We start from the raw sequence: 21,963 nt of genomic DNA, 5'->3' as shown, positions 1-21,963 counted from the left end.
ATGAATTCTGAGTATTGTTAAATTCAATTTATTTACACTTGCTTTGTGTTTTACATTTGCTTTGTGTTAGCCATTTTTTAATATGTCCCATGATAAAGTGACAGTCCTTTGCTCTCAGCCTGCAGGACATGCTACAATGTTCCAAAGTTTCCAGATTACAATCCCAAACCTTTCCAAACGGTAGCACTTTCAAAGGAAAATGTTAATGTTTCTTACACCACTTGTAAGTCAAAACACTTCTTAGGACTTTGAGAGCAGATTTTTGCATGTTCAGTAAATGAAATACATTGCTAAAAACTGATTCTTCGATAATAAAACAATCAACCATGATAACTTATCAGACAAATCCGCTTGGTGATAAATCAGCTCTTTTACAAGGACAAAACATGTCTCTGGAGGAGATCTTGTAAGATAAACATTTTATTTCACATAATATTTTACGAGATACACTTTATTTTAAGTTAGCTACAAGACTGCACCAAGGGGCTCATCCTCCTCCCACTGACCTTCGCAAAACCTGAATAATTCTGTCACAGTGTCTACTTTCACTTTATACAGTGACAATTAATGAAAAATAACTAATATTTCTAAGTCTCCAAAATTAATGCTGTTAGCATTAAACAATAATCTAGACTTAAATACGTATTTCAAATCTTCTAAACATGGCACAGAAGTATTTATTGTGCCACTATCATCAATCAGCAAGTCAGTGCAGTGCTCACCTTCCCAAGCCTTCCCGCTGCTGCTGGCCCGTGTCCCGCAGGGTGAGGAGTCCAGCGAAAGCAGCACAGCTGAGCTGACATCTTAGTGAGGCACTTCTGAGTGCCCAGAGACCACACAGCACCCAGCCACTCACCCAGCATATGCTTATTGCCTTGAGGAGCACTGATATGGATTAATCCTATTGAGCTTAAATGCCTAGATCTTAATTTGCTTAGTAAAAGGCAGAATGGTAGCTTAAAGAATGAACTCTATGGCAGAAGAGTCTGTTCCATAGATTTATCCCCACATACATACGTACGTACATACATTAATTAATTAATTCAGGAGGGAAAGCATGCAGAAATTTTGGAATGCAGCAGAAATATGTGCTTCTGTTATTACAGATAATTTAATATTTCCACTTTCCCCAAGGCAATCGGTCTATCAGACAGAACCTGATGAACAATCCCAGTGTGGCTGACCCAGCAGCTCTCTCACCACAGCGTCAGAGCTGCCATTTTAGGGTGCAAGGCACCTTACGAAAACAAACACAACACAGAGTGCCAGAAGCAGGGATTTGCTCTGGCATGACAAACAACAAGTCTTGTGTTGCTGCCAAGCTTCTCTTGGGACCAGCTTTGGTAGGACATGACCAAACCACCTGGCCCGTGGTGAAGGGACCAGTCAGGGGGGTTGAGTTTCCAGCCTCAAAGATTTTGGAAATTTTAAGGAGTGCACACATTAGTTTAATTATTTTTTAAATCTCTGGTAACAGCACAATAATGAAATCCCTTTGGAAAGATCAGATATACCAAAGTCAATGATTAAGGTGAACAAGATACCAGCTTTTAGAAAAATTTATCCAATAGGCTTTGAACTAGTGAAGTAACTATCTGTGTATACAACTCTAAGCACACAAATAACTGTCTTTTAAAACAAAGGAATTATTGATAAGATTTATGTGCTACAGCATTTCTTGGGCTGTGAAAAATTTTCTGCCTCATACAATTAAGTATTCAACAACAACAAAGTGGTTGATACAGGTGATGACAAGTAAAACAAAACGTATCTTTATACTCAGTTATTTAATATATCATATTACCTAAGGGGGGGAAGAAAAAGAATGACAGACCATGCCTGATGCCAGCCATGTCACTGGCAAAATCCTCACTAGCTTCAATTAAATATATCTTGATTCTATAAATCAAGCTTGGAAGGACTAGAAATATTGCAGAAGAAAAATAATCAGCTCAATGGAAAAGGATAATTTCATACTACTTTATATCATCCTACCTTTAGGATATCAAAGAACAGAATTTAGTTTCATTTTGTCCTAAGGGATAAATTAGTGCAAAGAGAAACAGTAGGACGTGCAAACAAAATGGGAGAAGGGGAGAGGTGGTGTTAAAAGAAGAACTTGATATATAAGTAAGACAAAAAAATACCCCAAACTATAAAAATTCTGGAAAAGAAAACCTATCAGGCAACACCTGGTTTGAAAAGAAAGAGCTGGGCCCTGAAGCTTCCACAGAGACAAATCCTTTAAATTGCATTCAAGTAAATATAATCTTGCTGATAACATTCAGCCTAATATTACAGCTTTTCTACATGTCAATGTTTTAATCAGTCTATTCTACCACTGATTATTAATGAGATGAATGGGTGAATACACTAATTGAATGAAAGTGGGAAATTCTGGATCCAGCATTATTTTTTCTTTTTGCTTGTGCTTATTATTATTTAAGAAACATCTGCCCTGAAAGAGAGCCCTGAAAGTGGGTTGATAATCCTTTTCCCACCAAAAGCATGCATGTAGAAGCACACAACCTGCTTTATGCATAATTTACTCCTGAGACTCAGCAATACCAGTCTCTGATGAGCTATTGTGATGAACAATCTTTGCTCTCCTTGCACACCTTTATGTAACACCAGTAATCAAGTACACACCTCCACAGAAAAAGCTACAAATTCATCAAGTGACATTTAGAAGTACCCAAACAAATAATGATGTAAATAAGGCCATGACTAACATTTAGCATGTCCTCCATATGACCAGATGAATCAAAGCTGAAATCCTGTAATTAGTAATTTTATCACGAATATAATACACTGGAGAATAGAGAAGTCACACTTACTGCTTCATTTTCAAACCCTTTTTGAAAGATTTAGCCACACCAATGTTTAAAAACCCCGTTAATAAAGTAACCAATAATGCAGAACTGGTTCTGTCAATACCCTGGAACTCCTGATCCATATTGATCTGATGAATATCAGTTGCTCTTTCCATTGTTAACAATTGTTTTGTGCATCACACCACAAACATCACTAGTCAACTGTTTCTCCTCGAATGATGTCAAGGCTGAAATGAGTTAATGAGACAACATCTCACATAGGTGGTCTTCAAACCAGTGTTGGAGGTCGAACAGCAATTGTAGTTGCTTAGCTCAGTATCTTCACCCAGAACTACATTATAATTTATTGCTTCCTTATTATCTGTCACAGTACAGTGGAGCCTTTCCCAGTAATAATTCTGTCTGTTAGGATCAGATCCTGTTACTCACTGGTACTCCTGTTCAACATCTAATCCATTTATGTAGATATAGAGATATTTGGAGTCTTTATGGCAACATTTATCACAAATCTGAAGTATTTCACATATCACAGTGAATGCTATGAAAAATTTTATTTAAATAATTACTGCAATAAGAAGGGTGGAATAAACATCACACTCAGACTTTATGTGAACTGTTAAGTGTAAGGCTACCTAAACTTTTCAGTTGAGGTATTCCTGTATATGCTGTTAAGGTGATGTTCTATTTCATTGACACAATCCTCACAGAGTAGTGGAAGCTCCAAGTACTGGGAAAATACCAAGGAACATATAAGTCCTCGAAAAAGTAATAAGCACTGTTTCACCACATATAATTTTAATTTATTTGACTTTTAAAAAAAGAGGGTAAAAGGACAAAACACATGAATCCCTCTTCTCCCTCCATTGCATTGATATCTATAGTAAGCCATGCAGTAGAGAAGGTGGACATTTAGCAGATCTTCTATCAATATTCCCAGGCACAAACTCTATTCTAATTTTAATCAGTAGGGGAACACAGAACCAGATGGAAAATTTTATCTCCTAACAATAAATCTCTCAGAAACCAACAACTTTTCACTATGAAATCTATGGCAATGTAGCCAGTCCAGTTTTTCACATTTTCATTGAGGAAATACTTGAATAAAAGAACCTACATAATTTCAATAGCCACAGTTGTCAAATGTAGTTTAAATTACGTTTTTAATGCATACTGCACAATTTTCTCCTAGCAAGACTTGTACAGATTTTTGCATTTCATTATGGGATTTTTAAGCATCACTGTTGCTACAGGTTTTTTAAAAAGTGTAATTTCCAGACTCTGTAAATCTTGTATTTGGAAACCAGATTCCAGGCATCTTAACTCTCATTCAAAAATTATCAACTCAAGAAGCCTTGGTGATATACAGCAATGCTTGTAGTAAAACCATTTCAGTGAGTTTCCTCCACAGCTATTGGCGTCAAGAATAACACTTTTCTAGGAATAGCAGGAGGCAAGAAACAAGTAAGAAAAGTACATATATAGGCAACTATTTTTAATAGTAGTAGTTGCCGATAAGCAGAAAACAATCACTGCTGCTACACAAATAATACCACCGTGTTCCAGAGCAATGTATACTCTAACATGGTCTCTCTCCAAATTACTCAAATACAATCAGACCAATACGCAGGGTGACACATTTTAATCTGTGCCACTCCACCCCAGCCCAGTTGACTAAGCAGCACAGGCACAGATAAAACCTGAGAGTGCTGAAATACACATTCTTACAGTACCCAGGAGCAATGCCCTGTCTCCAAAGGTCAGGCACCTCCTCTGACAACCACTTTCATGACTGTACACAGAACTGTCTTTGAGTCATCATGCAGACTGTGGGGTGGTACCACAGCAGCCATGCAGATGATAAGCCGTAAGCACTCCTTGATAATGCAGGAAATCACTTAGCACAGTTCCCAGAAGCTCCATGCTCCACCTTGGCTGTATTTCCTCTGATCACCGTTATCAGCCTGTGTGTTCACATCTCACAGTTCATGAAGGCATCAAGGAATGCACATGTGTGTTTACATGTCTGAGCATCCTCAACTGGCCTGCCTGCAAGACAGCTGCCATTTAACTGCAGTCACACCATCTCACATCCATCAGCCACAGAGCGGATGAGCCCCAAGAACAACAGTAATTATACCTCACAATTAAACAACAAAGGCAATAAAAGCACAATTAACATGCTTTTGCACAGACCTGGTCCAGGACAGAGTGTCTCACTGTCTTACAATAAGTACATTGACCAGCAGAGGCACATGGTGAAAGAAGTAAGGAAAGCCAAAGAAGAGAGAGGCAGTGAGAGAACTGCCCAAGCGAGGAATTGAACAGAAAAAAAATAATTAAAAAAGATAGTAGCTTCAGCAGAAATCTTGGTAGTGTCACGTACACTGAATTTGAAATTTAGTTGTGCCTATCTGCATGAATTTCTCTGCCCCACCCCAAGCTCTGCACACCTGACTCCTTTCACCAATAGGAACAGCTGCATTGGAGGAGAAAATAGGGAAAAAAGGCACACTATTCATTAGTAATTAGTCACTCCCTCCAGACACACCTGATTCTCCTGCTGGGGGCTGAGACCTAAAATCACAAAATAATTAGTTAAGAAAGAAATAAGATGAATTAAGAGTTCATTGACCTGCTCCTCATGTGCTTAAGGCAAAACAAGAGATGAAATCAGATAAAGTTGCTGTTTCTTCAGGGGGTTTGTGGAACACTAGATATTTTGAGTTCCCATAAAAATGTTTTTATGGGGGGCATCTAGAAGACTTCTTACATCCCCACAACAGAATGAAATTGTTATCATGGGCAGTCTCACGCAGAGTCCTCTAAAACCATGGTAGCTGGAGGAATGTAAGGATATGATGGGAAGTCAGTAGATGGGGCTTTGCAGTTGGGAGGGAAAAGAAGCCTCCTAACTTCACTCCCAGTGAAAAATGGGAAACAGGAGATCTCTAGTGAATTGTTAGAAGTACTTACTTAAAAAAAAAAGGCACCTGAATGACATGCTTGGTAAATGGTCAAAGAACCTGCACCACAAACTTTATGTAACATTCTGCCTATCACAGTGAAAGCATTTCTACAATACATATATTAATATGAGGTCACTCTTGACTCAGGACATTTCCAAGCAAAACCCCTTTTTTTATTAAGCACTTCATGAGCTCCACTTATGCTTTACCAACAATAACAACTTAAAACCCCCACCCTATAAATCATTACATTTAGCCTATTTCTTGGGATTGGAAGCTAAAGAATAATATAACCCACTCAGACTCTCACAAGATACCAACAACATCCTGCTATTTTTCTTAAGTTCATCAAGGATGACACTGAAATTTTAATTCTACACCAAATTAGCAAGCAGTGCAATTTACACCTTTCTTAGTGTGATTGTTGGCTCAGGCTTGGAAATTTACATTCAAAATGTTGTTTTCATAATAGCAGATATTTTAAATTGACATTATGTAGAAAATTTTATGTCCAAAATAACATATAACAAAACCCAGACATACTTAAGTCTTCCTGGACCATTAAAATTCTACTTAACAGAAAGTATAAAGCTACATGGATCCTGCTTTCTTTCTAGGAATGACTCTTGAAAGACTAGCATTTATAAAGTCAGCTGGTAGAAAACGTTGTTATATCTGCTGGAAAACAAACTAAGATAAAACCTGGTTATGTTTTGTAACATTTCTCAGAGTATTTCAGGTTCTTGTCAAGTTACCAGCCTTCAAAAGGCCAGTAGAATTTAATGAAATAACCTACATATATCTCACAGAACGAGATTATCCATCTCTAAATGTACAATTAGTAACGGGTTCCCTGAAAGGATCCACCTGAAATGGTTCAGTAATTGAAACACACACGCACCCTCTTTGTGGGCTGTTTTACATGCAAGAGACACAGCTCCAGTCAGTGGAAACAGGCAACAGAATTACAAGCCTCCAAGAGGATTTTATTTCAGCCCAGAAACAACACTAAGCAAAGTTCATGAACAAACGCAGAGCAAGGCGTAGCTCCGAAAGGCAAAAACAAGGCTCAGAGCTCACCGTCCCCCCGCTCGCACCCTCTCTGCGCTGTCGCTCCCTGTACAATCCCCCGTGTTCCCCCGTCCAGCCGCTCTCCCGCAGCCGGCGCGGCACTCGCGGGTCCCCATCGGGGCTCCCACCGACACCTGCCAAACGCCACACACTCAAACATTTCCGAAAAGAAACATAACACAACGCAACACGCGCTGAAAACGTAATAATAATAATTAAAAAAGACCTAGTAGTGTTATAAATACTCCTCGTGGCCCGCTACCCGCAGGGCGGAGCGCCGAGCCCGACACCAGCCCCAACACTCGCCCGGCTGCGCGTCCCGCACCGTGCCCGCCCCGCGCCCGCCCCGCTCGCTGCCCACCTGTCCGGCGGCGCGTCCCGCACCGTGCCCGCACTGTGCCCGCAGCGCCGAGTCCCGCCGCCACCTGAGGCTGCGGCTGCTGCTGCTGCTGGCGCGGGGACCGGGCCGGGCGGGTGGGGCCATGGCAGGGGCGGGCCGGGGCGGGGAGCGCTCGGGGCCGGGCCCCGCGGGGCTGTCCCGCACCTGACACCAGGTGTGCCCTGCGGGGCCGGCCCAGGAGCTGCAGCCAGGGCGGTAGCGGCACCTTCTTAGCCCGAACCAAAGTTTCTCTTTCGCCGCTCCCTCCTCGTTCCGAGCCCCTCCAGCACTGCGACGTCTCCCCCCCGGTGTCCCGGGCCCCCCGCCCGTCCTGGCTGGGCTGCGGCTTTCTCAGTGCCCCAGCTCGGCGGGATGCGCTCGGGCCCCCCGGCTGCTCCCCGTCCGAGCGGTGCCCGCGGGAGCCGGGAGGGACTCGGAGCACGGATGAAGGCGAGCGCGGCATACGGAATTTGTTCTGCTTCGGCCGCCGTCCCGCCGGGTCCGCCCCGCGGCGCCCGCCCGATTCAAAGCGGAGCCATGGCGGAGCAGGGTCTGGGCATGGCCTCCATGATCCCCGCGCTGCGGGAGCTCGCCGGGTAGGACGGGCCCGGCCTGTGTGTGCGTGTGGGGCTGCCGCAGCGGAGTGTGGAGGGGGAGAAGGACGAGGCAGTTCGTGCCCCACCGTTGTGCGGGGTGTCCCGGGGCCGGGCCCAGCTCGTCCCTTGCCCCACACCCGCAGGGTTTCTCCCTCCCGGGGTGCGGGTCTGGCCCGCAGAGCCGCCGGCTCTGCCGCTGTGTGCGGGGCGTGCGCGCTGGGACAGACGCCTCGGCCCGTGTTGGGCTGCGGGGTTCGGTGGCAGCACCGGCAGCAGCTTTGGCAGGTGTGCGGTGAAGGTGTAACCTGAAATGGGCTGACCGGCCTCTCAGTCCCCTGGGCAGCCGCTGACACCTCTTACCCAGAGTATCTGTACCTACTCAGCTGAATAATTTTGGTGAATTCAAGAAGTGAAACAGGTTCTCAATCTTACTTTTTGCATGCACCAAAGCTGGTTTGTTGCATGGTGGTAGCATGGGGGTAAATGCCTTAATCTGTCAGATGTGAATTTAATATGTATTAAATAATTGCATAACAAAATAAAAGGCACTTAAGTTCATTATAAAACTTTGTACTTCTGAAGATGAAAGAGGAGTGACAGTCTGGTCATTAAAACAAGAAAAAACCCCAAAGAAATCAATTTGTATTTCTTTTAGAAGACTTCTAGAAAAAAAAAACAGTGTACAACAATGTGTTGTTGAGATAGACTTCAAATAATTATTCTGTACTGTAAAATCAGTAACATCAAAATATCATGCTTTTACTTTTAGGGCTAGCCCAGAAGAATACAACACAGTTGTGCAGAAACCAAGACAAATACTCTGCCAGTTTATTGACAGAATTCTTACAGATGTAGATGTTGGTAAGCATTACATCCCTATCTTTTGAAATTATCTGCTTTATGCTTTAAGTAATTACTGCCAAGAATACAAGTTACAACTAATTTCCAGAAAGGTTTAATTGAATGCAATACCATTTGTGACTTATTTCATAAATTCCATTATGAAGTATTTTCTGTTAGGATGTGAAGTTAACTATGAAAAAACCTAACACACATTCCCCCAGAAAAGGAGGGGGATTGCAGTGCAGGGTTGTATGAATGCAAGTGCTGGCAACACTGAGAAGCAGGAGTGGCATGTCCTGTGGTTGTTCATGAGTAATATGGATTGCAATTCTTAATGCTTATGTGTCTTTCAGAATTGAAATACTCTGATGTAAACAGCTTTATTTTTAATATTAGAATTCTAACAAAGCCTTATTTTAGTACTTCCTAAATAGTGTGAAGATTCCAATTATTTCAGTATTTCAACAACATTTTGATAATTATGAAATACATACACCACCAAATTATCATTTTAATTATCCACTTGCATCAGGGAGAATCAGAGTACGGGTATCTTACTGTTTCCAAGGTATAATTTCTTGTAGCCATTTCAGACTGATACTTTGTGTAACTTAATTGAGGGATTCAGGTATCATGCCCGTGTTACTCTGCAGGTGATGCATTCACTGATTCTTTTATAGTACTGAAAGAAAAGGCTGTAAAAATAAAAAGCCAGTCTCCTTTATATACTACTTTTGAATACATAAGTGTTTTATTTTATCATTGGCATGTAAATTTCCTGGCTAACTGCTGTCTGAATCTCAGAGAGTTACCTTCTTGTTTGAGCCAACCCTGTGGAATTTGGATAATCCAATGTGATTCAGGTACCTTTTTCAATGGAGCAGCGTTGGATATGTTAAACTTTCTGCTTCAGTGAGCTGGATTTACCATTGAAAAACTTCTGTTTCCTGAAGATTTAGAATAATTCTCAGAGTTGTTTCTCTACCAAGACCACAAACTTAGGGAAATGTTAAGTATTTGCTATTCTTCACTCATGACACAAATGGATAGGATGTTAACTGAATGTTAGTGCAGGTGGTGTTAATAATAGTTAATGAGTAACTTACATTTCTTTTCATACACTTTGGAGTCCCATAGGGGGTTTACAATATGCACAAAATCATCTTCATGGATTAAAGAAAGCATACTCCCCATAAATTATTTGGGAGCTTCAAAACTATATAGTATTCTATATAAAAATATCCTTCCATTAGGTGTTAACAAAACTTGTGAAGTTGATGTATTGCGATTCTAATCCAGGTATTGTCTTCTTTTTTTTAAAGTTGCTTTGGAACTGATTAAGAAATCGGATTCACAGCCAAGTTCTGTAATGTTGCTTGATTTTATTCAACATATCATGAAATCTTCCCCACTTATGTTTGTAAACGTGGATGGAAGTCAGGAGGAGACAGAATGCAGTTGCATTGGTGAGTTTGTTGAAAATGTTTGTTGGAGCTTGGTATTTTCAAGATTTAAATTTGCAGACATTGCCCAAAGAAATGGAAGTGGGAAAAAGGCAGATATGTAAGTTCACCATTACAAATTTATACATAAATATGGAGATAGAATTTGAGTATTGTGAATGGATTTGCACTTCTGATAATGGAAATTTATCAGAACAGATTTTGACATTATTCATTCCCATTGCACAGTGATGTTACCTGGCTCGTGTTGATGAGATATGCTGTACTCATTGCCTGAGGGGTGTTTTTAGACAGAGGAAAATGTCTGGAACTACCCAGTGTAAAATGTGTGTCTTCCATTCCCACCCAAACCCTCATGTGCTGCTCCCTCCTCTTTTTCTGTTTTTCAATGGGACCTGCTGAATAAATGTCCCAGTGAAGGCTGTTTGCTAAGCCTACATGCATTTATCTCAAGGAGTTTTCTTTTGAGATGAGAATCTGCCCTCAGGGAGGTGCTCAGGAGATTTTGATTTTAATCTTAATAATTTTCTGTTTGCTCTTTCTCTTTTGTTGTCCTAGAATTTAGTAACTGGATCATAACAAGGCTCCTACGAATTGCTGCAGCTCCAAACTGCAACGCATTGCACAGGAACATTTGTGACGTCATTTGCTCTTTACTTTTTCTGTTTAAAATGAAGAGTTGCTCCATTTTTGAAGTACTAACTAAAGACTTGCTACAGCTTTTCCAAGACTTAATCATCTTGCATCAAAGAGATGCACAGAAGCATCTCAGGGGAACTGGACTGGTCTGGCCAGTGACTGTAAAGAGATTTTCAAGCAATATAAGTGCCAAAGTGGGATATTTAAGATTGGCACCTTTACAGCTGATGGGTATCCCCAATGTAGACTGTTTGGAAGTTATATTGATGTCTGTTCTGACAGATATTGTTGCAGATGTGTTTTTTGTAAGACAGGATAGTATTCTCTGGGGAATAGGCTGTTCCCTCCTGGAGTATGGCAGTCCAAAAGTTAAAAGTTTGGCAATGAAGTTTCTGGTGAAATTAATTCATTTAGGAGGCCCTCCAGAACAGCTGGCCAGCATTTTCTTCACAGTCTTTTTTGAAATTCTCCAGTCAGCCCTTGAAATGGATACTGATGAAACAGAACTCCTTGGAGAACCACTCCTACTGTTGGTGAGGACATTGTTGCCTTTTGAAGCAGACTCTCACAAAAATATTGAACCTGTCTACTTGAATATGCTGCTGGAGAAGCTCTGTGCATTGTTTGAGGGGGATGTGTTTAGGTGTCTTCAATCTGAAAAGCTGAAAACTACTTTTTGCCATATACTGCAGTATTTTCTGGAATTTGTGCCAACTGGCTACGAATCTGCCTTACAAGTAAGAAAAGACCATATCAGTACCATATGTGGAATTTTTGTGAGTGTGCTTGGGACTCAGGAGGAACAAGAGGTAGGTTAATTTTAAAAACTCTATTTATTGGGTGAATAGATCATATATAAAAACCTACACCTATGCAAAGAAGAAAATCTTGAAAATGCTATTTTTAGTTTAATATTTACGTTGATATTTCGTGTTTGTCAACTATTTCACATATTTGTACAGGTCAGAGTTCTTTGATCAGTTTATGTAGCTGGACTTTATGGTTTTTTAAATGTGTTAAACTGTTGATAAGCTGTGCAGGCAAAACTGTCTGTGAGCATGAATAAAATCATAAAAGTATAAAATGGGAGTAAGACCCAGAGTACCTTCGTATAAGGGAAGCTCTGTAAGTAATTTCCATTCACCGGAGATGCTCTTGCTTTGTAACTAAATGCTTTTAGTCACGTTTGTTAAGGACAGATAGCCAGAAATCTTTGAATTAAAATAGAATCATACAATGGTTTGGGTTGAAGGGGACCTTTAAAGGTCATCTGGTCCAAGCCCCTGCAATGAGCAGGGACATCTTCAACTAGATCAGGGCTCGGAGCCCCATCCAACTTGACCTTGAGTGTTTGCAGGGATGGGACATCTGCCACCTTTCTGGGCAACATGTGCCAGTGTGTCACCACCCTCATCATAAGAGATTTCTTCCTTATATTTAACTTAAATAAACCCTCTTTTAGTTAAAAAACACAATGAGGTGTTAATAACGAGGTGTTGATAGCTGAGTGTTCTCTCTCCTCCATACAGTCATGTCTGTATTGTATCTGTTTTCTCTTAAACTTTGTGTGTCTGTCCTGATGGGTGTGGTAGCCAAGTATTGTGGCAGGAACTGGGAGACAGCTGTGCCAGTTGCATCCTCACCAGCAGCAACACAAGAAACTTCTTTGCTTATAAGACCTTTCATCTTGTGATTATGGTTTTTGAACATAAAGACTTTGAAGAACTTTGTTACTGTAATATTTTGAAATCTTTTGTTTTAAGTGAGAAACAGTAGTAGCATGTCTTTGAGAAGTAAGGCAGAGCATACATCATGGTGTCTGTTGTTTGTCCATCCCAGTATCTGGTGAGTCCACTTTATACAGCATTAAAGACACAAACAGAAGAAATTTTCCAGGAGCTTCCTGAGAACCAGCTGGACACCTCTGATACCAATGGGTGGAGCAGCAATGATGAAGTTCCAGAGAAAAGACGACGACTCAGCCTAACCACAAAGCATCCAAAGAAATCACCTACACCTTCAATGTATGACACTCCATAACTACTTTTATAGTAATTTAGCTTGAATAATAAATGACAACTTCTTGAGGCAGTTTATTCTTGACAGTCAGATGAAAAGGTCTTCTGGGGCAAAAGATCTAAGTGGAATTTTGAAGGATCAAAATCTGCAGGTGATTTTTAAGTGAAGCTTTAGTTAGAGACTATATTTTTAATATGTTCAGTGGAAATTATTTTTATTTTTACCCACTGAAAACAGAAAAGCTGACAGCATCCCTGCAAAGTGCCAGAATCAGGTGTGTGGCTCTGCTGTTACGCTGGATGTAGTTAAAGTAGGTCTAGTTAAGTCAGGTTCAGGTGAACAAAGCCAGTTCTTTCAGTCTCTGCTTGTGCTGTGCTTCAGCTCTCCGATTGTCTTGGACTTGCTCCAGCTGTTGATCTCTTTCTTGTATTTGGGCACTCAGAACTGGCTTCAGCATCCTGTACTGCAGGTGTGGGCTCATGATCAGCCTTCACTCCTGAGTACAGCCCAGTATGTAGTTGACCTTTTTTGCAGCCAGGCCACACTGCTCTTACATGCACCTTTTCCACAAGTCTCCTGGCTCATTTTCTCCAAAGCTCTGTGCTAGTTACTCAGGCCTCAGCCTGTTGTGTTGTGTCAGGGCTTTTGTGTCAGTTGCAGGACTTGTCATATGGACCTTCATGAAGTTCTTGTCAGCCTAGTTTTCTAGTCAGTTGAGATCTTCTGAAGTAATAGCTCTCCTTTTATCCACAGAGTTGTCTGTCTCATTGTAGAAAGGAACTGAGGGCATGATTTGCCCTTGGTAAATACATAATGGCTGTTTACAGTCACCTTGCCCCTCATGCAGGTAGAAATGAGTTCAGGGAAGACTTTTTCCATAAGCTTCCCAGGGACTGAGGTTAGGCTGACAGGGCTAAAGTTCCTTAGATCCTCCTTTTTTTGCCTTTCTCAAAGATAGGTGTAACATTTGCCTGTTTGTGGTCACCGAGACCTTCCAAGAATTGTGGAGTTTCACCTTTATGGCCTTTCAGATAAGTCTGATTTGAGTCATACTTAAATTCAGAGTTAGGATCTTTTTCTCCCCAAGAGCACATTTAAGCTAAAGTTTCCTTTGGTATTTTCCTAATCCTGTATCAAACATGGATTAGCACTGGTTTTGCTGTGATGATTTATCTTTTCTGAAAAAAAGGATGTGTTGGAAAAAAATTCATGTGGTCAAATTACAGACGTAGCCCTGTAAACATGAGACTGAGGAGTGCTCTGTGGAATGCCATCACTGAGAAAGCTGCTTCCTTGATGTCTGTCCTTGAGAAAGAAGTTCTCACAGCAGATGTTCTTCAGGCTGTGGAAGGGCTTGCTGCAATTCTGCGACTGGCTGCTCTGTGCATAGTTCATTGCTCTCCCCCAGCGAGTTCTGCCAGGTAAAGGGACCGAGGTGAAACCATGAGACCAGTAGTTTCTTGTAACTGTCATTAAGATTTCTGTAGATTGTTTTCATTCTTGTCCGTATATCAGGATAAATATTGGATAAGTCCTGTGCGTTTTGCAGAAGTACACTGTCATAATGTCTTTACTTGCAAGCAGTACAGTATTAAATGTTTATAATCTGTTGAACTGATCCTGTGATTTCCGTTTAACAGGAGAGATCATAAAGTAGCCCATCTGTGTAACTCTGACACATGTAGGAGTTCTCTGAGTGACTCGGATTCAGTGGTGAACACACAGTTCAAGTGGATTTGCTCTGATTTTATCACAAGAGTAGTGAATGTCTGCAGAAACCTGTTTGAAGCTGCTGCACAGGTGGTTAATCTGGAACAAGTAATTGACAGAATAGTGAAAATCTTTGATGCTTTGCTATATGCACAAGGTGAGCAATTCTTTACACTAACATGTTTTTTACTGTATTTGGGAATTAGAAATGCATCTGACTGTATTAGTCTGTTGTGGGAGAGGTACTGAAATTACAGATCTTGTGCTAGTATTCCAAGTCTTGTACAAAGATGGTGAAATAAATAAGAAGAACCCCCATTATTCTCTGTTTAGAGCGCTTTGTTTGCATTCATTTTTGAACATCTTTTACTTCTCTTTGTCTGTACTTCTATTGATTTTTATCTGATCAGAAGAGTATGTAGGGATAGTGAAAATACACATGAAAGGAACAAACTCTGGGCAGTTTTCTTTTTAAAACACAGAGGGAGTGTGCCTTATCATTGTTCCACTTAACGATTTCAAAGCTTGTGACCAGCTTCAGCAAATGTGGCATGCAGGAAGTGTACCAAAAATATGAAATACTTGCATATTTTTTTCAAAAAGTCACAGTAGGATGGAGGACAGACTGTAAGACTATCGAGGTACTATGAGTTCAGCTTAATAGACATCCAAGAGTCCACCTGAGAGGCTTCGCACAAATCCAGAAGTACCAAAGTTGTGTTCATTCTGCTGCTCATGTGTTACTTTCTGTCAGCTGTTTAATGAGGTTTTTAGGTTATTTTGATGAAGCACTACATAATTTATTACTACATATCTGAAATGTAGGATGTCAACCTGTGGAAATAGTGATACTAATCTTTGTTGATAGAAAAAGTAACATTTTGTAGTAAATCAAGAACATAAAATGTTTTATAAACTATACAGTCCTGAAAAAGTATGTAAATTCTTTTTTTTTTCCCCCTAGTGAAAATTCCACTGAGTGATCAGACTCTTCATAACTTATGTGCATTACTGTCCCTGCCCTGGATTTACAGTCATCCTGACGATTCTCCTTTTCAGTCATCTGTTCTTGAGTTTGATCCTCTAGTTTTGAGTCAAAAAACTGTGCAGAGTTTCTGTAAGTACATTAAAATACATAAAACCTAATATCACTTTGGAATTATTTTTTCTAAAGCACAATTATTTTCTTTGCCCTCTTATGATGATTGCTGATATTAAAAATTTAAATCAAGTAATTGTTTGCTTTGTTTTTTCTCTTTAGCACCCCAAGCTCAGTCACACTGTGTGTTCCTTCTGTCTCTCTTCCCAAGAAACATTCATCTGGATTGGAGAAAATCCATTTATCATTGGGCACTACAAAGTCCCCACGAAGTAATTCGGGCTACTTGTGTTAAAGGATTCTCTCTTCTGCTTCATCCACCAAGCAGCACAATTCCCAAAGCTCTTTTGTATGTATTGATGCTGCTTTTCCAGGTGTGGGCAAGAATTAAAATGGACAAATAGGAAACATAGTACAAGCACAAAAAGAAATGTTTATTTCTATTTCATCCAGAATATTCTAGATGTTCATTGCAGAAATCATAAGATATCTCCAGGATAGGTGTATGTGATGATGTCTGTGTGACAGAATAGTGTTCAATTACCATGACAGTATGTAAGTTCCTTCGCCAGCTGAAGAGCCCAATTTAAATTAAGGAGGGGAAAGGAGGTACCTTTGTCAGTGAAACCTATGTCATATTTGTCAATATGTCTCTTGAAATTTTTCCAGTTTCTTTGCCTTTTGTATATATGTCTTGGTGTCATCTTTGCTTTTGTTTTAGTCTTCAGTTTCTTTATAACATGCCTGACTCACCATGCCCAGCACTGCTTCAAACATTTAACAGAACATGAGGGTAATCTAAAAATGTCAAAGATAATTTAGTGAGACTTGATAGTACTGTCAGTGCAGTTAGAGAATTCAGACAGTGTAGAAAAACAAATTTCTAGGTAAAGGATCTATTAAAACATTTCATTTTTATTTCCATTTCAGAAATCAAATCAAAGATGAGTCTGAGCTGGTCAAGGAGGCTTGTGCTGCTATCGTTGGGAAATTATCTTGCTGCCTTTCTGGTACATTCTGTGTACAACCTTCCTTGGCAGACTCTGCTATTAAACATGTTACTCATGATATTCTGTGTAGCAGCCTCACTGTGACTTCTGCTCATGGAAAAACTTGTTCTGTGCAAGCCTGTGTTTTCAAGCCATTTCTTATTCTCCTTGAGAGCAAAACACCCAGCTCAGTAAAGCTAGGTATGTGACTTTACCTTTATCAACATTTTACACTTCCATATCGGGTACTAAGTCACTACTTCTGTACCTTTCTCCCTTCCTTTTATTTTATATTGGGGTTTTTTTAGCTTGAGATGTATTTCAGTTCCAAATCAATAGATTGGGAAACAATATTAAAAATATATTTTCCTTTCCTCCTACAACCATGCCACACCCAGCATTTATAAAAAATATACCTCATCTTTGCAAACATCTGGATTTTAACACTGATGAGTCCAGTGTGAAGATTCTTGTTGGATCTTTCTTAAATCTAATGGAGGATCCAGACAAAGATGTAAGAGTGGCTTTCAGTGACTGCATAAAGAACATACTGGAATCCTTAGACTCTGAAGAAGGATTCATAAAAGAGGTGAGTTCGTATTTATTTTTGGAGGTTGTTCCTAATTTACTGTGTGTCTTGTTTAAGTATTGTCAAACACTAAAATTATTTTTGTTCTGTTTTCATGTGTACCAGCTGTTTGTTTTGAGAATGAAAGAAGCCTACACAAATGCCAAAATATCCAGAAATAATGAGCTTAAAGATACCTTGATTCTCACAACAGGAGATATTGGAAGGTATTTTTGATAGTATCTTGAAAATTGCCAAGTCCTGTCAGTTCGTGATGCAAAGTAACCTTTTGTTCAAGTGTAAGATTAAATTACTTATTTCAAGTCAGCCTTTGTCCAGAGCCTGCTGCAACTGTACAGAGCTGTTGATCCATGTGGAACATTCCTCATTTTCCACTGCCCTGTCATAGGAAGTACAGACAAGCCATGCAAATACAATATGAGTCCTTTTGCACTGTGGTAATTGTATAATCCTCCCATTTTATTAATGCAGCAATTCATTTTTCCTTTTTAATTCTTTTTTTCTGCTTACTTTGTAAGGGCATCCAAAGGAGATTTGGTGCCATTTGCCCTGCTGCATTTGTTGCACTGTTTGTTGTCCAAGTCTGCGTCCGTGGCTGGAGCAGCGTATACGGAAATCCGGGCCCTGGCAGCAGCCAAGGCCATCAAACTGCAGGCTTTTTTCAGTCAGTACAAGAAGCCCATCTGTCAGGTAAGAGCTGCTGGCTGAGAAAAGAATGTGTTTAGCTTCTTTGTATGTATTTTAAAAATGGTAATAAAGTTAAAAGTTGCAGTATTTTCACAAGGTGAAATCTCATAGGACAAGAAAGTGATGATTTCAAGAAAAAAACCTGTACAAATACTCAGGAGGGAATGGGAAATCTTTGACTTTTTCATGATCTTCCTTTAGTACTATTGCTTCTCTGTGTTATTCCCTAGAGGCTGTCATTCTGAAGCAGAGCATCTGTCTAGTTTCCTGCATTACATAGTACTATTGCTGCAAGACACTATGTCTTACAATTGGAATTGAAGTCAGCATTTTACAGGTGTAATTCTGACCTGATTGATATGGGGCTTTTGTTATACCCATTACCTAAAGACAAAAGTTCTGTTGAAAAAAAGTTGCCAAAAGTAAACTTTTCTAATTTTGAATATTTTTAAAATAATGCAGTATTTGAATCCAGTGTTGCAAAATTGAATGTAATTAAGTGGATGATAATCCAATTCTATTGCAAAATAATGATCATATATCTACGTGCAAAAAAAGAGAGATAAAAACAGATGCATAGAAAGAGAAGTGAAACTCTTTTGTTTAGTTTTAGGGAGCAAAACAGGAGAAAATAATAGTAAATATCTATTTCTTTATGGTTAGTTTCTAGTGGAATCCCTGCACTCCAGCCAGATGGTGGTGTTGAGTGCTCCATGCCAGGGCAATGAGCTGCAGAAACAAACAGCTGCCCACCAGAGAGAAATGGCTCTGGACATGCTATCTGAGATTGCCAGTGTGTTTGATTTTCCAGACCTAAATCGTTTCCTCTCGGTAAGTTGGTCAGTCCTTTTTACTTTTAACATTTGGGGTGTGTGCTTGCTAATTTCTGTTTTAATCCACAGTTTCTCTGATAATGGCACAGATCTGATTTTTTTCTATAGGTACTATTGCTTGTTATAATATAGACTGCTTTGGGATTGCTGCAACTGGGAGCTGAAATACAGAGGAGCAGTTTTATTAAGGAGTTACAGGCATGGCTGTAGTGCTAATTCAAGTATGACAGATAAGGAGCAGAGGTCTAGAATACTCATTAAGTATGTCATTATTAATGATCTGGTGCACTGGAAGGGTTCCTTTCTAAGGTGTGATTTTTGCATGGTGTCATCTTCCTTGTTTCAAGTGAGAAAAGCTACTGTTCTGTCAACACAGCTCTTTCTGATCTTGTTAGATATCTGCTTTACTGGAAGACTAAGTAGCTTCATAATCATACTTTTATTTTCCTTGTTGGTAGATGAAACACAACTGTTAACTAAGCAGTGTTCTGGTTGGATGGTAGGCTGGGGCAGTGTTGTTGTATGTGGGCATGTTGGTTCTTTTTGTTCTGGGTTTTTTAAGATTTCCTTTTGTGGAGAATCTGAATGGATAGAAAAATGCCAGCTCACTTTTTGTTTTTGTGTTTCTTAGTATGGATAAGGTGAAGTAGCTCCTAAAGTAATTAGTTCTATCTGCATTTTTACTGGCTATTTCCACATTATTGAAGTTCTTCTTTATTCCTGCCTATGGTCATACTTACAACCAGAGATGTGCATTGTGGTGCTGACACAAATGGAACTAAGCCTGACCCTGGGGGTTTGGAGGGTTTTTTTTGTTTGTTCTTTTCCACTAACTCTTGTTCTTAATTTCGCAGCGGACCCTGCAGGTTTTGCTCCCTGACCTTGCAGCCAAGGCGAGTCCTGCAGCCTCCACGCTCATTCGAACCATCGCAAAACAGCTGAATGTGAACCGAAGGGAGATTTTAATCAACAACTTCAAATACATCTTCTCTCACTTGGTCTGTTCCTGCACCAAGGATGAGCTTGAGCGGGCGCTTCATTACCTCAAGGTAAATTGGCTCTTGCTCTTTATTATACTTGCAGGTGAGGAGCAACAATTGATGCAGAGTGAACTTACTGCTTTATTCAAATTAAAGTATTGCAAAGCATAGGTTGGGATTGTATATGCAGAAATTTTGTTCTTGTTATTTTTAATCAGTTCTGTTGGCTCTGAGGAATGGTTATAAGATATTTTATGAACTTGGCAAATTCCAAAAACTTGGTTTGGCCAGCCTTTTACTGACTGGAAGCTTTTTCTGCGATTTCTGTAATAAGTCAACCAGAGTCCAGTGACTCCTGTTTCTCAGTGTGCTAATTTCATTATGTGTAATGAAGTCTTGATTTCTGTTTGCTGTTTGATTATAGAATGAGACTGAGATAGAACTGGGCAGCTTGCTGAGACAGGACTACCAGGGCCTGCACAACGAGCTATTGCTGCGCATAGGAGAGCACTATCAGCAAGTCTTCAATGGCTTGTCAATATTGGCTTCGTTTGCCTCTCATGATGATCCCTATCGAGGACCCAGAGAAATAACATCACCTGAACAGATGGTAAGGACAGCAAAATATTCATATTCAGTTTTGTTCAGTAATTACTTTTTGTTGATTGTGAGAGCAAAGACAATTGGACATTCTCTGAATATCTCTTATTTGAGGCAAAAAGTGGAGGAAAGGTTAGCCTTTCATATTAAGTGTCCCTGTATTTGGGAGATACATACCAAGTAGGTGTAAAATGAAAACAAAACAGTGCCGAAACTGACAACACACATATGGAATTCCCAAGGTTCTTATAGGGGATGTTGTCGATAACACTGGTAGTTCTTAATTAGTAGTGCATGTATTTGAGATTCTTCTCATTTGTCTTTCAGAATTAGCATTTCATACCTCCTGTTTAATTTTTTAAACTTAGGAATGTGTTCATTGTAAGACTATTTTGGTTTTGTTTACTTTTTTTTCCCTTCACAGGCTGATTATCTGCAACCTAAATTGCTTGGTATCTTGGCTTTTTTTAACATGCAGTTACTGAGTTCCAGTGTTGGCATTGAGGATAAAAAAATGGTGCGTAAAATTAATTTCAAATAGTAAACCAAAAATAAGCAAGGGCTATTTTGAGGTGCCAGACTTACTTGTGTGATTGTGCAGCTGTCACTGGAGTCTCAAAGGTACTCAGGTTCCATCATGATGCTTTAAAACCCATGGTGTGTCGCTGTGTGTAGGACTTCTGTGTTAGCTCTAAAGTGTTTGTTTTGTTTCCTTCATGGTCAGATAAGGTACATACTTCAGTCAGACATGGTACATGTAGCAAGTCAGTGAACCAGGAATTACAAAGGAGGAGTCCGAGTGTATTATTTTTAATGTGTGAACCAAACAACAGTGGGAGGGTGAGGGAATACAGGACAAAACTGGAGTTACTGCAGGAAACAGGGCACCCAAGGGGAAAGATAAAGAAAATAAGATGCAAGTCCAAGAGAAACTGGACTTTATTAGTTTTGCTTCTCACAGAACAGCTTCTTTAGGCTTTACAGTAAGAGAGCATGTAGAGAAATTAGAGCTTGCAGTTTGAGACCAAGTCTGATGGTTCTGCTGAGACAGTGCTTCTGACCACAGGACCAGCCTTTTAGCCACCTCACAGAGGCAGAGCAGATGATTCATGCAGTGCTAGAATGGATATAACCTTTCCATTGACACTGTGTTTTCTCTGATGCTTTTTTGTTTCTCAGATATTCATGTTGAGATGCTTTCATTTTCATGGCCCCATGTATTCACGCTTTCTGAATTTCTTAATTTGTATAGCATTTCTTTTGCTGCACCTGCTATTATTTCTATCTTTTCTTGTTCTGTTTTTTGTTCTTGGTGAGTTTCCCCTTGCATGACCTTTCTTCAAGCTCAGGTTTATTCCTGTGTTACTGATCTGACATTGTACAGCCTTGTTTAGTGTAGTGTTACTGAGGCTGAAATGTCTCCTGCATCTCAGTATTTCTCTTCTGTCTTTCATTGACAACTGTTCCTGAAGCTTGCCAGTCACTTCTGCCAGAAGTTGTATGTCAGTTCTGTTGGTGGTTTGTTGTTTGGTTTAGTTGGTTTTGTTTGTTTGTTTTAAATGCAAGTTTGTTTATTTTCCTCTATGTTTCCTAATTTCTCTATATTTCCTGCTCTTTTCAGCTTTGAATATATAGTCAATCATGTCTTAAAACAGCCATCTAGAAT

The 21,963-nt window shown here is 39.9% G+C and overlaps 2 protein-coding genes across 3 annotated transcripts in view; one reads left to right on the top strand and one right to left on the bottom strand.

The window, feature by feature from the left end:
- Positions 1-7,353, bottom strand: part of PLS1 (plastin 1) — a 41,988-nt gene extending 34,635 nt beyond the window's left edge. The window contains exon 1 of one of the 2 annotated variants that reach the window (XM_071566784.1): positions 7,233-7,353. The gene's annotated coding sequence lies outside the window, so the exon portion shown is untranslated. Of the gene's footprint in view, positions 1-722; positions 851-7,232 lie in introns of those variants that run through there. The other variant, XM_071566785.1, reaches the window with a different exon arrangement.
- Positions 7,354-7,769: 416 nt separating this feature from the next.
- The window catches only part of ATR (ATR serine/threonine kinase), a 39,094-nt gene continuing 24,900 nt past the window's right edge, over positions 7,770-21,963 (top strand). Inside the window, exons 1-17 of the mRNA XM_071566637.1 lie at positions 7,770-7,846; positions 8,616-8,707; positions 10,012-10,155; positions 10,711-11,600; positions 12,631-12,815; positions 14,037-14,231; positions 14,451-14,677; positions 15,485-15,637; positions 15,782-15,968; positions 16,550-16,809; positions 17,007-17,197; positions 17,303-17,403; positions 17,716-17,887; positions 18,548-18,715; positions 19,572-19,766; positions 20,122-20,307; positions 20,722-20,814. Coding sequence (XP_071422738.1) covers positions 7,788-7,846; positions 8,616-8,707; positions 10,012-10,155; positions 10,711-11,600; positions 12,631-12,815; positions 14,037-14,231; positions 14,451-14,677; positions 15,485-15,637; positions 15,782-15,968; positions 16,550-16,809; positions 17,007-17,197; positions 17,303-17,403; positions 17,716-17,887; positions 18,548-18,715; positions 19,572-19,766; positions 20,122-20,307; positions 20,722-20,814 — 3,498 coding nt within the window. The 5' untranslated portion in view covers positions 7,770-7,787. The remainder of the gene's footprint in view (positions 7,847-8,615; positions 8,708-10,011; positions 10,156-10,710; positions 11,601-12,630; positions 12,816-14,036; positions 14,232-14,450; positions 14,678-15,484; positions 15,638-15,781; positions 15,969-16,549; positions 16,810-17,006; positions 17,198-17,302; positions 17,404-17,715; positions 17,888-18,547; positions 18,716-19,571; positions 19,767-20,121; positions 20,308-20,721; positions 20,815-21,963) is intronic.

This window comes from Pithys albifrons, chromosome 11, assembly GCF_047495875.1.
Source record: "Pithys albifrons albifrons isolate INPA30051 chromosome 11, PitAlb_v1, whole genome shotgun sequence".
Lineage (NCBI taxonomy): Eukaryota > Metazoa > Chordata > Aves > Passeriformes > Thamnophilidae > Pithys > Pithys albifrons.
This window is presented reverse-complemented; position numbering and strand designations above follow the sequence as displayed.